Here is a 22,227-nt window from a genome sequence, read left to right as displayed (position 1 = left end):
TTAGAGAAAAAAAGTCTCTCACACACACACAAAAATATGAAGAAGTATGATCAGTATTTGTAACAGTATTTCTTCCTGAGTTTTTATCTTGGGGTTTTCAAGTGTGATACGTGCTTTAAATATTAATCTTGTTACTGTTTAATCTGTCAGGACCTAATTGATGGCATTGGCATTTGCATCCCACCGTCTACCATTTTTTGGTCCCACCTTCCTGGGTTGTAGTGTGCAGAACTGACTGAGACTTTCTCTTTAGCACTATATTGCAGTAGGTTCTCATGCTCACAGTCTTACTCACCAGAACTCAGTTTCACAACGTATTGGAGGAGGCACGCTAACTGCAGTGGAGAAGGCTTTATTTTCATCTCTTTCAATTAAATTAATCCCTGTTTGGGAGTGCTCCACAGGTGCGAGCTGGAGTTCGGTTCAGCTTGTAATGCTCGTTAAATAGAAAATGGTGAATAAGGTGCTCCTTGGTAAACTTTTGTTACAGGTAGCTTTATACTGCCAGTCTTTATAAAGTTTAACAATCTGTTAGAGTCATTAATCTCCTGCTGTGACTTTACCTTCCCGTGTCAGGATTAGACATTTAATTCTCTACTAGACTGTAAGTAGCACTGAGACATTTTGGTTCTAAAATTGTTGTATAGCCATGGAAAACATCATTTCAATGGCCAGTTTAACCTCTTTGAGCTCAATTATAGCTGTGAACCGACAATGATAAACCAGCCCTAAACAGAGTTAGAACAGTAGAACATGATGCTATCAAAACCAGCAACTGACTCTGTGCACCATAAACTGACCAAATTGACTGAACTGGAAAGACATAAAATCTGCCTTGTGGTACACTATTCATACTTCTAAAAATATTTACAGGTCTTGATGTTTTCCTTTTATAACATTGTGCTGGTCTGGCAAACTTATTCTTCTAGCTATATGTTAATTAATAAAGTTTTCTCCATGCCAAAAGGAATTAAGCAAGACCTTCATTTAATGTGCTTTCTGCCCCAACAAATGGAGTTTCATGTAGTGGAAGCTACCAACTCTGTGAAGTCACTTCTAACTTAAAAATTCAGTGGAGAAAACCCCCTAAAACATTATCTTATGAGTAATAGTTTGTGTCATAATATTTGCATCAGAATGCAGGGTGTATTAAGGCACTGCAAAGATATTTGTTAGCGTGCTTACGTGCACAAGGTCTTGTGCTGTTTTAAGAATAAAACTTGATGTGGTTTTGCTGCATGTTTTATGACCATTTAAATTCAAGTCACGAACTTCTCCCATTCCCTTCTAAACTGATGTTACTTCTATGAAACAGTAAAATATCTGGACGCATAAGCCATCACTTTGGCCGGACCTCGTTGCAGTATGCAGAGGAACATACAAGATTAGTTTTCCAGTAGTTATTTACCATGATGAATAGCCCTAATTCTATCAAATAGATGGGTAATGCTGAGCTAATACTTTTAAATGTCTTGTCTTGTGCAATTAATATTACCCTGTCATGTATCCATTTGAGCTATTGGATGAATGTCCTATGTTCATATTCCTGTCACATTTAACAAATGATTTTGTCAAGTAATTCTTTATAGCTTGTGGTGATGGATAGCAAAATTTGTAGTCTCCTGAGTATATAAAACCCGTTAACTATACCTTTCAACTTCAATGCAAGGGCATCCTAAAACTCAGATAACCAATTTCTAAAGAAATTATAATGTGTGTTTACAAGAGGGGTCAGAAGTATGCTACTAGCATCTCTGATTAACACGGCATAGGAAAACAGAATTTGTTAATTTTATATTTATCAAACCTGTGACAGTCAGAATTCAAATTCTTTTTCAGCTACTGCAACTATGAACCTTAGAAGGCAACTTACAATTGCTATTAGCAACAAGATAACCATTTTATTCATTCATTTGGATTCATATAAGTCTACTGTATATTTACAGTTGTAAACCCCAAATTGCTGGTTGCTGATGCTCCTACTGTCCTTTTTATTGATTTCTGGTATGTGTTTGTGGACTGAAGATATTTAATACCGATGAAAATAAGCGCATACTTAACCACCCTGAGACTTTTCTTACAGTTCCATGGGGCATATTGGTATAATCACATCTATACACATTAATCTTGATTAAAAAATGAATTGCTTTTTCATTGAACACAACACTTGGAAACAGATACCTCCTTATGGAATGATATAAACAGAGAACTGTGAGTGTTAATTTAACATTTAAAGTAGTTTTTTTCTCTACAGCGGACAGCAGGTTTTATTGACAGGTATTAACCTTGAGCAACTGGATTTTTTTAAAGGTTTTTTTTTTTTCCCTGAGAATGAGATGGAAACCACATGGAGTTTTTAAAATCCTTTTTTTTTTTTTTGGTGTGTGTTCCTTTTGTGTGTTCCTTTGGAGATGCTACCATTTGGCCTATTTCAGTACAATGGGATTCAAAAAGTCTAACTGTAGGTACTGAAATAAGGCATCTCACCTGGAAGCAGAGTTTCCCAAGTGTTGGGATGTGGACACCTGCAGAGGGTGATTAACCAAATGTGAGATGAACCCTCTCTGGTACTTTCTCTCCCTTAATGCTGGCTATAGGTGAAACCCTTCATTTAGTAGGAAAGGCTTGATATGCATAGTGAATGGAAATCTATCAGTTGTGTAATGCAGAGTGCTCTGCTAGTGCACTGTAACACATAACATCTTAGTGTATTTTTTTCTCTATTTTTGCAATACGTTGATATATTTGCAGCAATATTACAAAATTATTATTTATCTTTGTATTGACATGGTACCTATGAAAATTATCCATGGATCAGGGTCTCATTGTATAAGATGTTATGCGAACAGACCCGAAGGACGGTCTGAAAGAGCTTTCAATATGAGGATAAAATAAGAGTCACCAGGTGGATATCAGCAGATTGATGAGAGAAAAAAGAAGGAGTACAAGGTGAAAATGTGATAGGTATTAGCTACAACACACCAGCTTCCTAACTGTTGGCAGGTCTCTGATATATTCTTTTTTTTTTCTCCCCCGTTTGTATGTATTATAGTGTTAGCTATTCTGAGTGCCTTTAATCATTTTGAAAGTGGAAAAATATTTTCCAGATAGAATCTGAATAGAATTAACTTTAAGGGGAATTAAGAATTGCTCTTCTTGATACATTGGCTGCTTTAGCTGTAATAGAAATCGAAGGAATACCTCATGCAAACATGTGCGTGCTATTTTGCTTTGCTTGTTTTTACTGCATCACTCAGGTATTGAATGGAAATATTCAAAGTTAGCTCTCTCCTTATTCAAGTAGAGCTGACAATTGCTGCTGTCAAACAGCAAATGCATCTTGGATCATGTATTTACAGTGCCTAACAATATATGAGTTTTCGGTATGACTGGGTGTTTTGATGACACCTTGTCTAGCTAGAGCTTTCTTGTCTGGTCTGCAAAATAGAGAAAATTACCTTTCCTGATGTTTCATCTAACTAAAATTGCATGATTTAATGATACTAGTGGCTTGCTGGACCTCCAAGCTGAATAGCTCCCCATTTGTGTTTGAGTCCACAGTTTTTCATCCTTAACAACCAAAAAAGCTGGAGAAAACATGCTAAAAATGTTTCTGATAAGTAATTTTATAGAGAAATTAAGGTTCCAGGAAGAATTACTTAAGATTTCAGTTATCTTTCTGGCTGTCTTTCAAATTTTAGTGAAGTTTGGCATTAATTAGTGGTTATTAGCAAGGTAGAGATGAAGTTAGTGACATCATTCTTCCAGTAATATTGTTTCAAACAGATGTTTTTATGAAATAACAGGTGTTTAATCTTCAGTAACTTTAGGGTGTTTGGTTGGGGTTTTTTTTCCCCTTGAGAATAAATTGTAGAATATTTTCTACAGTGCCTGGAAAATGCTTAGAAAGGTTTCCTGTTTATACCTGGTAGAGGTATTTGAAAGAGAATACAAAGCACAAGGCATGTGTTAAATGAAGTAGTCTTTATTGCATCGAATACTGTTCAGTGCAGGAATTAGAGAAGGCTTAGAAATATTCAGGCTAATATTTTTAATGGTTGCTTGAAGTTAAGCTCCTTAATCCATATTTGGCTTTTAAGTGAGCTGAACTGTTTTTTAAAGTAGCATGCAGCTTTCAATTCTCATCAATTTGCGATTTATTAGCTGGGTAATCACCACCATCCTATATAGATCCATTCAGTCCAGTAGAATTAGATGTCTGTCAGCATGAATCTCAGAAGGGTTTTGCAGAGCCTGGGCCCTGAAGTGTTTGATATTTGTATGCCTGCTGCAAATATATAACTTGGAGGAAAGAAAGAAAAAAGCCCAAACTCCCGTACAGTGCTGTGAGATGTGATATATCAATGCTTAAATACAAGGAGCCAGTGAATAGAGTAGGAATGTATATGGATACTTCTTTTATTTACTAGTCTGCTCTGTTTTGTCACAGCTGCGGAAGGCGGTAATGGATCATATATCGGATTCATTCTTGGAGACCAATGTCCCATTACTGGTTCTCATTGAGGCTGCAAAAAGCGGTAATGAGAAAGAAGTGAAGGAGTATGCTCAGGTCTTCCGTGAACACGCCAACAAGTTAGTTGAGGTAAGTGACCTTATTGATGCAGCTAGATTTCCATCTTGCCTCTCTTGGAGAGGAAAGAAAAATATATACTGCTTGAAATGTTAGAGGCAGCATTTCTGTAATACAGCTTTCAGGAGTTTGGGTCAACTTTATCCCAGCAATTGCAGAACAAAAGCCTGGGTGGCTGGCAGAAGGAAGTATGTGCTGTATTTTAGTTGTTCATTAAAGCAATCGAGCATGTTAAAGATGGTATTTTCAATATTTTTTCAAGAGTCATGAGCAACAAGAAGTAAATTTCAGTTCAGCTTTACTAACAGAACAATAGATCCTAATCTCTATTAAGTAAAAAGCCAAATAAGTGCTTCATGATGCTCTATCTGGTGCTGGCCAAAGGGTACTCTAGACTTCAGAGCTTGTCAGCCTGAATTAAAATAGGGAAAAGGACATACAGACAAGTCATAGCCTTAAGAGCATATTTACTCTTTAAAGGTCTGTATTAAACACACACACACATATATTGTCTTTCTGAAGAGATGTACTGTGTAAAGTTGAGAAATGATAATTTTGAGTCATCAGGGATGATATTGACATAGCTCTGTTCTACCGTAAGGAGTATAAATTGAAACCTGGATGCTCATTTAATAGACTTTTAATAAAATAATGATAATGTTCATCTCTGTTTGCCCTTTTTAACAGATCAAGAGCTATGAGAAACACTTGTATTTTTGGAAGACAAATATAGCTCAGTGATTTGCTTAAGATTATTACGTGGCATTATTGACTTCTCTGTACTAGCATTTTGAAGAGTATGTACCCTCTTTGCAACATCCTTTCTTGGTAGCCATGACACATGTTCAGCAGAGGAAAATGGTATTAGGGAACTACTGATGTGACTATACGTTTGAATGGCTTCTGTGCTGAAATCAAGCATTGTCCTAGCTCTCTAGTGCCTGAGCTGAAGCAAGGAGTAAGGGTTTCTTGTATGCTATTGACTAAAGCTAGACAGTTCCCTGACAAAATATGTCGGGTGGTGGTGGTGGTGCTATTTTTAGTGGGAATAAGGTGCTGTTCTGGAGCATCTCACTCTGCCCAGGTACAAACAGAGAGTCAAGGTACCTCAGTCAGGGTCTGGAAGTCAGGTTTTTGCTATAGTACTTGACTTGTAGGCACCTAAAGGTAGGTCCAGGGGTTTAAAAGCTCAGGATGGATTTTGTACAATACTGACTACAGTAAGGTTTATTACTGTTATCTGCAAGAGGAGCACTGGAGTGTCAGTGACTTTTCCAGTCCTGACCCCTCTGTATTATGTAAAGATTTGTTACTGCCACCTGGTGACTGGAACTGTGGCAATGGAAAAGGAAGTAGCCAGCAGGTATAATAAAGGGGGGGGGGGGGGGGGGGCGGGGCGGGGAACCAAACAGAAAACCCCTCCAAAATGTTCAGTTATAGTGTAGTGGTAGTTACAGCTGTACCCTTATACATAATATACAATGGACGTATGTGGTTAGTATTATAGCAGTCCCCTCCACTGATTTGCAACAGTGTTGCAATTACAGGTCTAACAGCATGATTAAAAAGTTAAAAATAACTCTACGGTTTTTTTATAAAAACATATCTATTTTAGATATATAGATATATTTTATAGATCTTTTAAAAAAGCTAATAAGAGGTAATAACATAAAAGGAAGAAAAATACCTTTTAAAAGCTATAGTAAAAAAAAAAAATCACTGCCCCCAGAAAAATACCCACAAACACCATCAACTGGCAGAAAACCAACAGGAGGGTGGGGTAGTTATCTAGCTTTGGTTTTACAAGCCTAACATTATATTAGACTTGTATTTTAGATCAAACTAGCATTTGGTTACTGATTTTGAACATTATGTGGTCATCTTTAGGTAATCCACCAATAAAACAGTGATGATAGTAACAATGGCCTTGTTGGCCCTAATAGCTAGTACTTTTATTCCATTTAGGTTGTTCCATATTATTAGAAGCAGATCCTTACCTGATTCTTGTATGTCTCTGACGTCTCGTACTAGCCTGTGGGTCCATCCTTACTCTTTTCCAAGAATGGGTTCTTTTAGATGGATCTTAGGCTTTTATTTGTAAGGATTCTTTTTGTTCTGGGTAATAAAATATCTTGAAGAATTTAATTTCTAGTGCAAGTGGAATTTTGAAACCCAACTTTCAGGTTCATCAGACTGCACAAGAAAATAAATATTTGGAATAGATTTATGTCCCTTGTACACTAGATTTTGCACTTAAAATAGTTTCATCATTTTTACTTAATGTTGCACAATGTATCTAAGCAGATGGGCTTCTATGGTTTTGTGGGTCAAGTATTTTGCAAATAGTAAAATGTTGTTTAAAGATGAGCCATAATCAAGTGACTATGAAATGTGAGATCCTTTCCCAGGCACAGGGCCAGAATTGCTTGCTAATATATGCAAACACAGTTCCACTGAAGTATGTGGAGTTGCACTTGCTTATGTTAGAGGAAATTGGCACTGCAAATCCAATACTGTGAAAACTCTATCATACTAATTATTAATTTTAAAATCAGAATCTGAATTTCTTGGATGTCCTACCAAGCTCAATATAAAGTCTATCAAAAGGTCAAGAAAAATAACCCATGTTTTAATACTTATTTATGTAAAAGCTACATTTGCCATTCTGAGAAAAAAAATGCATTTCTTGATAACTGATGAATATAAATGGCAAAATTTTCTTGGCATAGCCAATACATTTTCAAAAATATATATGCTGTAATAATGAGGGTTATGGAAGTTAACTTTCTTTTATAGTCTATATTGCATAATACTAAAATCTTCTCTTAGGAGCTGTTTTCATTATTGGTGTAATTTCCTTTCTTTGCCTCTTATCATAACATTTTGTCTTCTGCTTTTCATCTGACTTGCTATGATATGCCTCACTCAAGAATAATAACAACAAGGTGAATTCTCATTTTTCTACACATTCACTGACAACAAGTTTTGTCTATGGGTTATGTTGGAAACACAGAGTAAGGTGTCATCCCATGAAACCTGAGGCCCCTTATCTGTGATACATATATTTAGAAGCCTTGTTGTCTCAGGCTAAATAAGATAACAATAAATTAAAACAGGATTTAGATGGTACTGTGTCAGGCTAGGATACCTAACTCCTTTTCTTCAAATCATATTTCAGCAGTCATCTCTCAACTTTCCTGCCTTCTGAAACTGAAGTTAGAGAAGTGATGGTGCCTTTCCAGGTCATGATCTTTACCTCATGAATCCCTTAAAAAAATTATCACTAGTGATTGAAAGTCAGTAAATACCTGAGTTGTATTACCAGCTTCAAATGTGACCTTGGGAAGTCAGTTAACTTCTGTATCCAGGCACCTTTATTTGTAGTGTAAGGTTAATGACAGATAGTTCTAACACCTACCACAAAAAGGCACTTCACTGATAGATCAGCTCAGATTTATTCAATTCATCTATCAAAGCACTGTATGGCAGCTAATTAATTATTTTTTATTATTCTGTTTAGTAAAGCTTCCTTGGTTTAACTGTTAGTCCCCTTCCCTTAGACTGTTTCTTGCAAAACTGAATTATTAAATCCAACCAGTTTTCCTGGGAGATGAAATTCAGCATCCAGTAAACTTCAGAGCCATGATAGCAAACTCTATAGTTGCTTTCAGCAGGAAACAACACCGTGTTTAAAGAACGGTGAAAATTCAGATCATAGGGCCTTGTAGTTAAATTAATGCATTGGATCAGGCTTTCCAGCCTCACAAGGATGGAGAAATGTCCAAGAGACTTCTACTAATGACTTAAGTTTCTGTGGGGGTGGAGAGGTGCATCGGGGGTGTATTTTTAAGGAAAGACTTCACCGTGTGGTGATCAGTGAACTACAAAAGTTAAATCCAGTTGTGTTATTCTTCCCTGAAACTTAGCTCCAACAAAACTGGAATTAAGAGGATTTTTGTTCTTTAGCATGAACTGATACAGCACCACATTTGAAACAGCAAAAAATAATCTTTTGAAAAGACAGTACCTTACCAATTTTGCATTAATTACTTTTTATGAAGAATTCTCCTGAGCCTACATGAATCTATCAGTTTCATCTCACACAAACTTAAAGATTTTTGGAGAAACACAAAATAATCAAAGTTATCTTCTAAGAACACTTAGCTAGTGGAAAAGAACTGTGTTAAGCAATGGTTTATGGTGATTAAAAATTGATATAGTGCAAGCAAATCAATAGTATCACAAGTCTGGATAATAATTTGTAGAAGATGACACCTAACAGCAACATTTCTGTTTCTGTTTTATAGTCTCTTTGTCCACTAGACTTGCAGTAGTCTCTATTAACTTCCCTGACCATGTAATTGGAAGAGGATACTGGGGTTACTTTTGAGAGTTTAGGGGTTTGACTTTTTTTCTTTTACAATGTCAATTGGGAAAAAAAAGTTAGTGTTTGATCTTCTTTATAAGACACAATGCAGGGCTACCCATCATTTTCCCAGATGGTATTATTTGTAGCTCCCTAATTCAGACTGATTGAATCATAAGTGTGGAATGAAGGCAGGAGGGAAAAAAAAAACTACTAGTGTGCACAGTACACAAACAAGCACTTGGACCTGCTCAGTGACCCCTGCTTACTTGATTTGGTAATGACCGGGGGGGAAAGTGTGAAAGAAAATTTTGCTATGGTGGTCAACACTGAGTTTAATCTAGTTTTGCATCAGCTGTAACAGAACTAATATCCAACCCAGTATTTTTTCATTCCTGAAATATCTCTCAGAAAGGCTCACAGAGCATTTGGTTCGTAAGAAATGCAAAGCTAGACTTTCTCTTAGGGAGTGAAGATCTTCTGTGTAAATCTGCAACGCGCTTGACATCGATGGAGCTCTGACAGTTTGCAGCATGGCGCTCTAGCTCACTTTCAGGAGGTACTAGTGATCTTTGTAAGGAATATATAACAATGTTTGGGGTTTGCTTTTGTAAATATTGTATAAGTTCATGAACTGAGTTGGATTTTCATTTAAGACAGACAAAATCCAGAGTAACAAGCCTACGAGGAAAAAATTTGGCTTGTTTATTTCTTCAACTTTACTTCAAGGAACAAAGAGTGTTCCTACTGATATATTTCACAAATGCTGTCCATACTTGAAATGTTCTATTCTTTTTTATTTAAGTGCACAACACTGTGTTATCAGAGTATACAACTAGCTGCTTGCTTCTGGTAATGAAGAAAAAGTGTCAATATTCTTTCATAGCTTCTGTATCCATCTTCTGTCGTGAAAAATGTATACATTCCTGGGTTTCCTCCTACAAATTGGTCAGTTTTTATTCTTGTATTTTTCTTTTAGTTGACATTAAGCTAGATAAGAAATAATATTTAGAAAATAGAAATCCTTGCTTCTAATCAAGGAGTGTTAAGGTCATAGATTAGTTTAATTTAAGCCCTTCAAGTTGAGAGATTTTATTTGAAATTAAAGCTGTGGGCTACCTCTGTGTCCTAGTGTTTCATCTGCTCATTTTAGTTTTAATTTCCATCTCAGACCTTTCTTCCCTGCATGGGCAACAGATGTTCTTAATTCCTAGTAAACATCATGAGCATATAGGTGATAGCTAAAACCATGAGTCCAATTATCTGCAATGAGAGCATGAAAATGTTGAACTCGTTGCATTTATTTCTTTTGAGTCCCTGCTGCAGCTGGGTCTAGTTAGTCCATGTCTTCACCTTGCAGATACATATGTCTTTGAGACAAAGTGAACTCAGAGTATCTCAGGATAAAGCTGTCTGGTAATGCTATGTCATTGGTGAGCTCTGTATGCTGGCTTTTTTGCTTACATTAACCACTGGATATTGGTAGTCTGCTGGGATCCATGCCAGTTTCATCTGCTTTCTAGATTAAGGCTGAAATGAAATCAAATAGCCTTATAGAAAAGGCGAGGCACAGAATCAACTGTTGGTTTGTGACTTTTTGAGCCTCTTGTGTACCTGTCCCTGAAGAAGATGGTTGTTAAAGGAATTAGATAACCAATGTCTACGTTTTCAAGATTGTTTTCAGCCAAAAAACGTCTCTGCCTTCAGGCAATATGGGTCCACCACTGAGGCTTGCAAAGTCTGCTGTAGGAAGAAGCAGTTGCAGAACCTGCCTGTGATATGAAGGTTGCATCATTAGCAGGGAAACATGGATTGAATTAAACAATCTGGCAGTGGAGAACTTGGCTGCAGCAGATGCTGAAAACCCTGGATGCTGATCCCTCAACATCTGCCCTTAGCAGGTTTCTGGTGAAACCCTGTGATCCAGTGTGGCTGAAAAGCGAGGAGCTTACTTATCTCACGGCTACCTGGGCAATGCAGTTCCGTTTCCAGAATTTCTTCCCACTAATAAACACCTGAGTACACTAGCACACCAGCACTCACACACTTCTTCACTTTTTTTGCTTTCATTTTTTATCATATCTGTTCTTTGTATACTCTATTAGTTATTTTCATGAGAAATACCTGATCTTCTCCTTGCAGAAAAAATTTATTCCTGGTAATTTCCCAGTATTTTCCAGTTAGCTGCTTATTTTGTTTTAAAGATAACTAACTTTTAACCATGCTTATTTACAGCCTCTGTAAAAGAGATAAAATCTTTTTTACAAAAAATTACTCCCTTTTTAATCACTGAGTAATTTTTAAAAAATATTTTTCTCATGAATATCCCCTGCTTAGCTAGGGACTCACTTCTCCAGTCTGATCATGCCACTGTCCTATGTGATTCACATGGTACAATTTCCCAAAATAAGATGACTCCTACAGACTCTAGTATCCACTTATGTCTACTATCTCATAGCAGTCTATGTGATTTAAATCTTGTTAATAATATAAGCAAGAGCTCTTGGTATCATTTTAGTTAATTGATTACATAAATTATGGATTTAGCTCTTCCTAACCAGTTGTTTGAATTTGTAACTTTAGTACACTAAGATGCTATACAATGCCTAGGCTGGAAATCATCCTCTCACTCTTCCATAAGAAGAGGTCCTTTGAAAGGAGTAAAAATGTAGAGCCTGTTAGTGCAAGGGGCCCTCTGGAACCTGAATGTCTTTTTTACTTTGAACTTAACCCCTTCTGTCAGACGTGATTATTATTTACAGACATGTCATCTTTTCCATCAGGAAAGAGATGAAAGGAAGTGGAAGCTCCTGAGACAGATACCAGCCTTCCTCAATTATTCACTCATCAATGAGTTGTTATCAGAGGCATTGCTCTGAAATTGTCAGCATGAATGCATGGCACCCATGTGATGACACAATATAAAGCTCCCAGCTGCATGGCTGCTCCATCCACTCTGTTTAGCAGCTAAAAATCAATACTGGCAGGTGTGTAGTTTACCTACTTTTGGTTTCTTTTAGGCTTGGGTGAGTTTTTTTAATATTTCTTTTTACTAGGCAGGAAATATGAAAGTCTGTTTGCTTAGCAGATGAAATTTATTATCGGCATTTTGCACTGACCAACCTATTAGTTTTTTGGCGACATGGAAGAAAGTGATCTTTTGCACCACCACCACCCCACCCCCCACCCCCCAATGGATTGTGATTGGAAGGGGGAAGTTCATCAAGTGGTATTAACCTCTGAGAGAGGTTAATAAAAGAAGATGGTAACTGCCTGTCCTTCTGATAGTCATATGATTCGCCTTGCGTTATTCATGTGTCAGTCAGCACAGCATCACTTATGAGACTCCCTTTTCCTCTCCCATTGACTGTTCTTTCTAGCAACCGGAAGAAGGATTTGTTAGAACAGGTATGTCAGTCTGTAATAAGCTGTAAAGTTGGAGTTAAAAGGCCCAAAGTTTAATTTGAGCAAACCTGTCTCTTTGGACTAAAATAGTTAGCATATATTAGGTAGAAATACAAGTAGTTCCATAGCTGACTTGTCTTTCAACCTTTTTAAGATGTAGTAAGTGCACTGGATAAGTTTTCAAGATGAATCCAGAGCAAGGCTCTTTTATTAGTGTTGCCCTCAAGACTTGTGTTTTTAATATTCAGGATGGCTTATGTCCATTAACTTCTTCATGTCTTAATTTCATTTGACTGTCCTCAATGTGTTGTATAATGCAGACATCTTTCCTACTTCCGATTGCCAGTTGTGGGGATCTGAAGAGAATATGTGCTTTTGAAGACAGGGAGAATGAGATACTTGGTATGTTATTTATTCAAAGGTGATATTTTCTAGACAGCCCCACCTACCTACCCCCATTCTTTATTTTAACTCTCATATTCTATTTTGTAAAGTGTTTTATTTGTGTCTCTGATAACAAGCCATAACCAAAACTGATGCTTTTCTCAATATTTTTTTTAAAAGGCTGCTTTGACCTATATTCTAGAAGCTGTATGTTTAGATTAATTTTTGCTACTTAAGACACATTAACATTTTACTACTATGTAAAATGTTTAGCATCTTGGCCTCTGTTCTGTGAGGTATTAACATGGTTATATTTCAGTCAGTGAATATTAAGAACTGTGTTTTTTACATATGCATCTGAGGTTTGACTGTAAGAAAGGAGTTTAATCAAATAATCTGTCTTGGAGCATGAAATTTAAGAGAAGTAAGGGGAATGGTGGGGAATAAAAGAAAGGATGAAATACACAAAACTATGCTGGTATTCCAAACTCACAACAAAGTAGGAAATAAAGCAAACAGCTTATATTACTATAGAGAAAGGGAATTCTGTCATCCACAATTGAGCCATTTCCAGCATGCAGGACAGAGAGAGGCTAGAACTATTTAAGAAGCCAAAAAGTTCAATACAAGCAGTAAGAACTTCTGAGGAAACTGAAAAGATCGTTTACAAGAAAATAGTCAGAAATAAAGGAAAACATTCAGACATGCTAAAAAAATTCAGCAGAAGATGTTCAAGGAAAAGCCATGTCAAAGAGTTGAGGACAGAATGTCATCTTTAGTGATGAAGTTTTGAACTGATGTAAAAGAAGAAATTGTAATCAAGAAATCTCATAATTTGAAACAAAAGTTGTAGCAGCTTTGATTTTAACAAAGATTGCAATCAAGATATATGTGCAAAATTTCAAATATAGACCCTTGAGCAATCATGTTTATTAACCCAGAACAAAGTATGCAAATGCTAAAATTATCTTCTCCAAATACTAGTATCATAGTTGTACAACAACTAGAGTTGTACAGGAGTTGTCTGTGTTGCTTTGATGTATGTAATGCATTGGTCATAGTGTATCTTACCCTGTTTTTTTTTCCCTGTATCCCATTAGCTAGATTCTAACAAGTGTGGTGGTTATGATGATGTCCCCTTCATAGGTATATCCTACTGCTTCTACTAGTGTCCAGGCTGTAGCTGCTTAGTTGGAAGTGCATTAATGTCAAAATAATCCTTCTTGCCTAAATGTTGCTTGTCAGAGATGCTGTCTGTGTTGGTTTTTCAAAGTTCCTGTGCCAGGGGGTACACTGGGAACTTTGCAACAAACTGTGTTTAGTGGCACCCACATATCACTTCCCTTGGTATACTTACAAGGCATTGCAGTGTTTATTATTTAGGAAGACCAAAACTCCTCCATCCCAATTTTTGATTAGAAACCTTTCACTGATACCTAATCCATAATCAGTTGTGCCAAGTAACTTCAACAGTGAATTCCCCTCAGTACCAAGGTTTATTACTCTATCTGTACTCTAAAATAGGTATTTCATATATTTTAGCCCTTACAATTTGTTCCACATCTCATCTGCACCTTTGTTAAGCAGGACCTTTCTTATAATAAATCTGTTCTCCACATAGATACTTGCAAGTTTTGATCCAACAACTCCCAAAATTTAGGCTGTTAAATGAGATCCTTTGGTCTCTTCCTATAAGTTTGGTGGGGGTTTTTTTGTTGTTGTTTGGTTGGTTTTTTTTGTTTTGGTTTGGTTTTGGGGGTTTTTGGGGTTTTGTTGTTTTTTTTTTTCCTAAAAAAGTTTAATTACCTGTGTGACTCATGTTCATACCACCTGTTTTTCCAGCAGTTTCACTCCTATGTCTATGTACAAACATAAAATGTCCTATTTCTTCTTAGCATGTGCTAGGCAGAAGTAATACCTGTAGGCATGGTGTTTTGTGGCTTTACTGGAATGAAAATATCTTGTCACATCAATATGTTTTATGTGTTTTCCTGGAATTCCAGGTACTTTCAGTAATGAAGTGCACCTTTTGCCATTTTGGATAAGTTCAGTAACTGTTGTTACTGTGGTTTTGCACCTATAGTCTAAACTTTGGATGGCCTGTGTGGCTTTAAAATGTTTTTCTATCAAAATAGATCCTTGTGATGACCAGAAATGTTAGATAAGCCACATGTTTTTCTTCCCCAGGATAGCTGTTATTTGGTCAAAGTTTACATCGCTTGCTGGAAGCTTTTGCTACAGCATCGCATTTGTGAAATGGTAACAGAAATCAGGGGGATGCTATGAATGGACACAGAGCAGGCTGTGAGAAATAATAGTCTGGGAGGGCTGTTGGGGGAAGAGAAGATTTTAGGGTGAATTATCAGGGAAGTTATTTATGTGCCCTTGTAATGCTGCTGCTGAATGCCAAATATATATGGGACTAGATCTTTTTTCTTCTTTTTTTTTTTTTTTGTTTAGTTTACTTATGATTTTTTTGCTTATTGACAACCCATGGATTCAACAAGAAAATTCAACATTTCATGTAGATACTGATCTAGAAAGTAAATATTCACAGTCATAATTTTCCTAGGTAAAAACTTGAGCTTAGTTATGAGGGAAAAGAGACACTGGAAAATCTGTAGTGCTGCAGCCCTGGTATGACTTGTTAGATAAATACAAGAGTAATCTCATTCAAAAATATCTAGATATTACTGAGTAAAATATTATAATCCTGATAACCAGTTTCCTTAGTGTTTGAAATTTTATTTTATAATTTAATTTGGAGATAAATTTCCAAAGAAAAAACAAACACCTCACTACTCTCTTACAATAACATTTTAACTACTGTGTGGATCATGTTTCTGTAGAAAAATCTTGATGATAATAAAGGAAGACTGTCTTCATGGCTTAGCATGAAAAGTAATTGGCTTTATTGCTTTATTTCCAATCTTGGACTTCTGAAAATCAAACAAAATAATTAAGTGGATTTTTTTCAAAATTCCAGAAAGTTTTTCCTGTGGCCTCAGAGCAGGCATGAGAGACTTCAGCCTGAAGACAACTTCTTAAGAAACTTCTAAGGAGCTGAGAAAAGGATTTTAGCGTGAAAGTGTAATCTCAACAGTAAGTTTAGTTTCACAGTACACAGGTTATAAAACTTGTGTTTTCGTGATCCTGAAGTGCTTCCAGGACTTCAAAAGTTCAGGAAAAGGACTTCTGTAAGATTTAGTCTCTTTACAACACATTATGCTTGAAAAGCACAAGATAGAGAAGGGAGGAGAAGTCAAGATTTTATCAGTGCCCATATTTCTTGCAGTCAAAAGGACTGAGGGTTAGAGGTCCTGCTTCTAAGAGATGAGTGACTTACAGGCTAGTGATATCACCCTAATGTCTGGGTCGTTATACCTAGATAAGAAAGTCAAGTTATTGCTTTATAATGAGACCCTTTTATCGTAGAGCCAAAAATGGTGGTGCTACATGTCTCCTTGTAGTGCACAGTTCCATAGTTGTACCCTCTGCGGTACCTAGTAGATGACTGAAGTTTTTCTTTTCCTTGTAATGAAAATAATTACAGTTCTTTCCCATAGATATGCAGAGTGTGTAGCAGATCAGCTGTTACCTTTCCAACACACAGTGTGTGCTGTTCTATATTTTAAAAGGATTTGGAAATTTTACTGTGCCCAAGGAAACAGTTAAGAACAGCCCTAAGAACTTAAACCACTGTTTGTGGCATGACTGAAAAGTCCCATAGATATGTTTTTTGCTATTTTTTTTTTTATAGCAATTGCTATTGCCACAATGTCAGAAGGAAGATGAAGCCACCCAGCAATGTATATTAGCAAAAGAACAAGGAAATTAAAAACAGAAGTTTTTAGATAATGAGAAAGAAGCAACAATAATACCTTATTTGACTCTGACTGTAACTTCCTCAGCCAGATAATGATTCTAGTTGGGATGCCACTACAGCTGAGTAGAGTTGAAAAGAGTTGAGGTTTTTGTGTTATCCCTCTCAGATAATAACAATATCAAAGGCCATCCCTTTGTTTGGTAAATTTGTTGCTTTAAGTTATAAAAATTCAAATATACACAAGAAATGGCAGGAAAAGCTGCTACTGACCACTGCTTTTACAATATTTTATAATATTAAACCTCTAATCATAGTACTGGAACTAATCACTGAGTTACTTTGACATCCACTGGCTTAAAGGAAGTCAAACACTTAAATAACACGAGTAGGAAGTTGTAACGTTTCACATTCACAGTCTGTATAAGAGAAAGCAAGAGAAGATGAAATTTTGTATCTTGGGTTGCACACAGATATCTCAATATTACTGTAATCTTTGCCCATTTCATTGAATAATGGCAAATGGATAGGATGAATAGATCACTGGCAACCTTACACAAAAAGGTTATTCATCAGTGCAAAATATTAATTATACTAATTCCTAACACGTGATTTTCAAATGCCTAACAGGTAAAAACACTAAGACCATAAATTTTGCAGTCAGTCTTTTATTTACTGTCTGCTCAATTAAAAACTGAGCTTAATGAATCTCTCAAATGTACTATAATATTCTAACATTCATTATTCCCCCCACTCCTCCATACCAGGTAAAAAAATATCTATCTTTTTTTTTTTTTTCCTCCTCTCCATCCCTATTTGGATCAGAGAGGAACTTCTGAGTCACACCATATATTTTCATTTCTGAAAGTCGCTGATAGCAGTTTTGCCATCTGAAATGATGTACAGAGAATGAGATGGCAAAAAGCCAGGAAGCAGCAGGAGCTCTGGAGAGCAATGTGCAAGTACAGCTTTACCTAAGTCTTTACCTTACATCTTTCTGTCTTTGCCATTTTCTGCAGAAGTTAACTTCTTTCTCACCCATATCATGGCCAAAAATCATCTTTTACTGTAGTTTTATTTTCAGTGAAACCCAGAATTCTGCTGAGAAATTGGCATCTCTTTCCCCATTTATGAATTGCCTGATTTGCAAATGAATGAGGTGTTATCTAAATATATCCACAATTGGTAACAACCATTAGGATGATTCATCATTTTTATACATTAGAGTTGCAAATACAAAAACTTCTTCCCCAATATTTTTGCTGAATATGATCCTACTCCTTGCCTTTACCTGCCTTTTTTACCTTTGTAAAGAGTCTTTTAGAGAAGAATGATTTCCCAGCTCTTCAAAGCAGAATAATAGCAACTTTTATTCCTTCTCATTTTGTAATCTTTAACACAAAAATGTTTGACATTTTTGAAACCATAAGTAAATGTGTACAACCAGATGCTTGCTCATTGTAAAATGTAAGTCTCCTTCCATCTTCACAGGCACAATGCCAGTCTCCATCAGCCAGGTGTAAATCCAAGGCTTCTAACTTGACTGAACTTAGAACCATGACCACTCAGGTTGTCTCAGGATTTGGGTGATGCTTTTAGTGCTCAAAAGCACCAAAAGTCTGTCTTACATCAGATTATTTTTTTCCTTTGTTGTTGAACTCAAAAAGCTTTTTTAATTTAATTGTTAATATTATCTCCACTTTGTAGGTGACGTCCTAGAAGGTGAAATGCTTTGGGCAGAATCTATTAGTGGACCTGTGGCAGATCTGGAAAAAGAATCTGACAACTGTGATTTCTATCAGTGTTTTTTCAGTGAGGCTTTCATACTCATTGTTCCAGTTTCTAGGTCGGGGGTCCTCAAACTCTTTAACCAGGGGGCCGGCGCGCGGATGCAGTGGCAGGCAGTCATCTGCGGCTGCTTGGTTTCCCCCCCCAACCCCCAGCGGGGGGGGGGGTGTCTGTAAATACCGGGGGCCGGATTGAGGACCCTGGGGGCTGTATCTGGCCTGCGGGCCGTAGTTTGAGGACCCCTGCTCTAGATTTTAACCATACTATCTTTTGATTTTGGTTGTCTTTTTATTTACATATCACTTAAAATAGTAAACTAGTTACAAGTGAGCAAAAACCTTCAAGCATTTAGAAGCCATTAGGTACAGCCTACGCTTTACTATATATAAGCCAGTGAAAGTAAACATAGTATACATCCAGGATTAATTTTAAATAGCTAGAGCCTTTCTAACATACAAGATGAAATTCTTTTTGCCAACTTTTGCCTTAGACAAATCTTTTAGCCTTTTAGATGGCTACTGTCTATACCCTCTGGATCATCTTGTAAGAGAGGTGTATTTCCAAAAGGTGTTTTTCACTATCTCAAGGCAGGTCTATCAGTCAAAATACATGGGCTGCATTGACTCTGAAAATACCTTTCCCTCTTGTGCAACATTGTAGGGATCCTAGAAAATTAGGTGGCAATAAATGCCTTTTAGATAGCTAATGATGAGCTGAGTTACATAAGGTGAACCTCTATCCGTAACGAAAGAAGTCGTATCTGTGTGAAAGATTTTTACCGCAGAAGTCACTGCTATTGCCTGTGGTGTAGTTCTAATTCTGCCCTCAGTTACTTGCAGCGAGGATGGTATGTTGTAATTACCTTCTTGTGAAAGCCTAGAATGCTTCATTCCCATTGAATCCTTCCCTTGTAATAACACTATAATATCAAGTCTCTCTGAAAGTGAGACAACCAGTGGCACATGTGTCTAAAGGGAGCATAAACATTTCCCACCTCATGCAGGTTGAAGAGATGTTTCTCTAATATTTTCCTTTAAGCTGCAGCAAAAGAATAATATCCTGCAGCCACTCCCTGTGGTCGGTTGAATCTTAACCTGTTTGAGCTTTCTGAGCTTATTTTAGTCTGCAGTGTCTGTCAAAGATTCTCCTGTTTCCATCTTATGTATGTTGAAAGCTATCTTGGCATGTAAATGTAACACAACAGATGGGAAACAGTACAATTGGCTGACCTCTGCTTTCAGCATTTAAATAGCTAAACTGGTTTTATTACCTTTAAAAAAAAACAACAAAAAAAAAACCCCAAACCGAACAACAACAACAAAACCCAAAACAAACCCAAACAAACAAAAAAACTTGCAAGAACTTATACTGTGGGCCTAGTTAACACGTGCCAGTTGCAATCCTGTAACTGCAGTAGATTAAGAGGTCGGCTTCATAATGTTTTCATGGGATTGAAAGATACTTCCATTGATTTTAATGAGAACCATAGGGATGAGATGCCTAGAAATCTTTCCTCTGAGTAAAACAAGGAAGCTAAAATAACATTGGTAGTAGTGCACACGGACCTCATGAGTGTGTGTTTCCAAAGTCATACTCTTACTTTTCAGTATCATTTAAAAGATGCTGAGGACAAAGAGGGCTTGCAACATTGGGAAGTAAAAAATTGTGCTTAAAAGTGGTCAACACGCTTCATCTTAGAACTGTCACTTTCATGGGAAGGTTTTCCTTTTGGTATTATTTTTCTGGTTCTTTCAGTTCCTGATGCCCCCTTTTCTCCTGTTATTTACCCTCCTTTCGGGCTGAATTGTAACACCATTGGCTACCACTCTAAACCTTCAGCAGGCCAGGTTTTATTTTCTGCCAGAGAAATCCTGGATGAGCTCAAGAACACCATTGCAAAACTCAATACCATCCTGTCAGGAAAAAATAAATGCTATAAATGTATAGATCTATTTACAATGTGAAAATCAGAGGACCTTAGTTATTAAAAAGCAGGTTAAAAGGACACTCCCCTCATATACCTTGTCTTCTGACAGAAGGAGAAAGATGTCCTTAGCATTTTTACCCTTTGTCAACTCTTTTTTTTTTTTTTTTTTTTTTTTTTTATCTTTACAGCTGAATATTGTTATACCTTCTCATGTCAAGGATTCTTTTTTCATACATGAATTGGGACTCCATCCGTCCAGTTCCTACCCCATTTGTCAGGCTGAAGTGTGGATTCAAAGTGCCTTTGAATGAACTCACACTCTGGCAAACACTGACTGGGGTTTCAAATATTACCAAAAAATGACATAATCAAATCAATGGACATATAATAAAAAGTGTTTGACACATTCTTTACAAATGTGAAATATTTATGGAATACTTTTTTTGAAAAAAGTCTGACTGAGATAACACGGCAACATATTTGAATACTCACTGCCTTTGGGCAGCTGTGAGTAGGTCATGTGCTTTGTAGAAGGGCCTTTGAATCTGATTTTTTTCAATTCTACCAACCACAAATGTTGTACACGTAGTTACAGCTGTAACTGTAACCGTACAATAATCTGATGGCATAGACATGGTAAAACTGATCTTCCTTTACCAGATATGAGCACAATGTTTAAGTCTATTTCTAGATGGCTTAATTTTTCCCCCTAGTGTTTTCAAAATAAAAGGACAGAATAACTTCATGCAATTAAATAACAAATTTATCTTTCATAGCAGTTATTATAGTAGGGAGGCAGAAATCTGTATTTTTACTTACCGATGCTGTTCTCTGCAGCTTTTGCTGCATGGGTTTTTGTACTTGTTTTTATTCTTCCTGCTTGCCCTTTTCTTCAGTAACATAATAAATAAAAACAAGCTCTTGTGTGTCCTTCTTAAAATCCTATACTGTAATTGCGTCATTTTTGTTGTAATATTGATTTGGGGAAAGTATAGCCCATCTGTATTTCTGCACATAAAGAAATGGAAATCTGAATCTTACAAGAGGGAGTTATTTAATCTTTATTGAAATGATTTGTAGAAGGCTTGCAGAAGAGAGAAATAAAGAAGTATTGTGATTTGAAATATTTTAATTTTAAAAGAAACTTTATTACAAAGTTGAGAATATATATGTATATTACATAAATAATCATCTTCAAGACGTTCCTGTGATCAAATTAAATTCCATGTTTGTACCTCATTCTGCAACTCTGTCATACTTACATGATAATTATCTGTCATACTTACATGATAATTATCATCATTATTGTTTCATCATGATGTCTGTTTAAAAGACCCTTTCACTGTGTTAGAAGACATTTAGGGCAGAATTTTCTTGAATTCTTCTTATAGGATGTATGAGATCCTGCACTTATGAGGACAGCAGAATACTTGCTACAAAGGGGCAGGAGGCTGATTGTCAAGTAAGGAGGAAAAAGAAAAAAAAAAACAACCAAAGTATTAACAGGTTGAAAATCCTGCTTATAGGCTGAATGTTAGAGAAATGAAGTACAAGAAAGACCACCAAGAATGGTAAAACATTAGATCAAATTCTCTAAATATCCACGATCTAATTGCTAATTCCAGTCTGATTTCTAATCTGTAAATTCCAGAAACTTTCAACATCTAGATCAAAGAGCTATTTGGAAGGTGATTCCAGAATTTTATTCCCACAATGATCATAAATCTTCTCATTTAATTTGAAAATCTTATCAGCATTTGAAGCTTTACTTATGTTTTCCTCCCAAGCACTTATCTCAAATGCATTTGTAAAACACTATTGTAGCTTCCTCTAATACCCTATTTCCCCAGCTTTCATAGAAACTCTTTGTACTTGTGTGGTTCATGCTGCTCCTTTTATACATATGGCTGTTCTAAGTTAAGTTTGTGCTAACAATTTAATAT

General features: G+C 36.4%; 1 protein-coding gene across 2 annotated transcripts in view; it reads left to right on the top strand.

Annotated features, from left to right (window-relative positions):
- The window catches only part of CTNNA2 (catenin alpha 2), a 515,202-nt gene that overhangs the window by 403,533 nt on the left and 89,442 nt on the right, over window positions 1-22,227 (top strand). For both annotated transcript variants that reach the window (XM_037387521.1, XM_037387510.1), the window contains exon 9: window positions 4,451-4,603. In XM_037387521.1, the coding sequence (XP_037243418.1) occupies window positions 4,451-4,603 (153 nt within the window). The remainder of the gene's footprint in view (window positions 1-4,450; window positions 4,604-22,227) is intronic.

Source organism: Falco rusticolus, chromosome 1 (genome assembly GCF_015220075.1).
Source record: "Falco rusticolus isolate bFalRus1 chromosome 1, bFalRus1.pri, whole genome shotgun sequence".
Lineage (NCBI taxonomy): Eukaryota > Metazoa > Chordata > Aves > Falconiformes > Falconidae > Falco > Falco rusticolus.
This window is presented reverse-complemented; position numbering and strand designations above follow the sequence as displayed.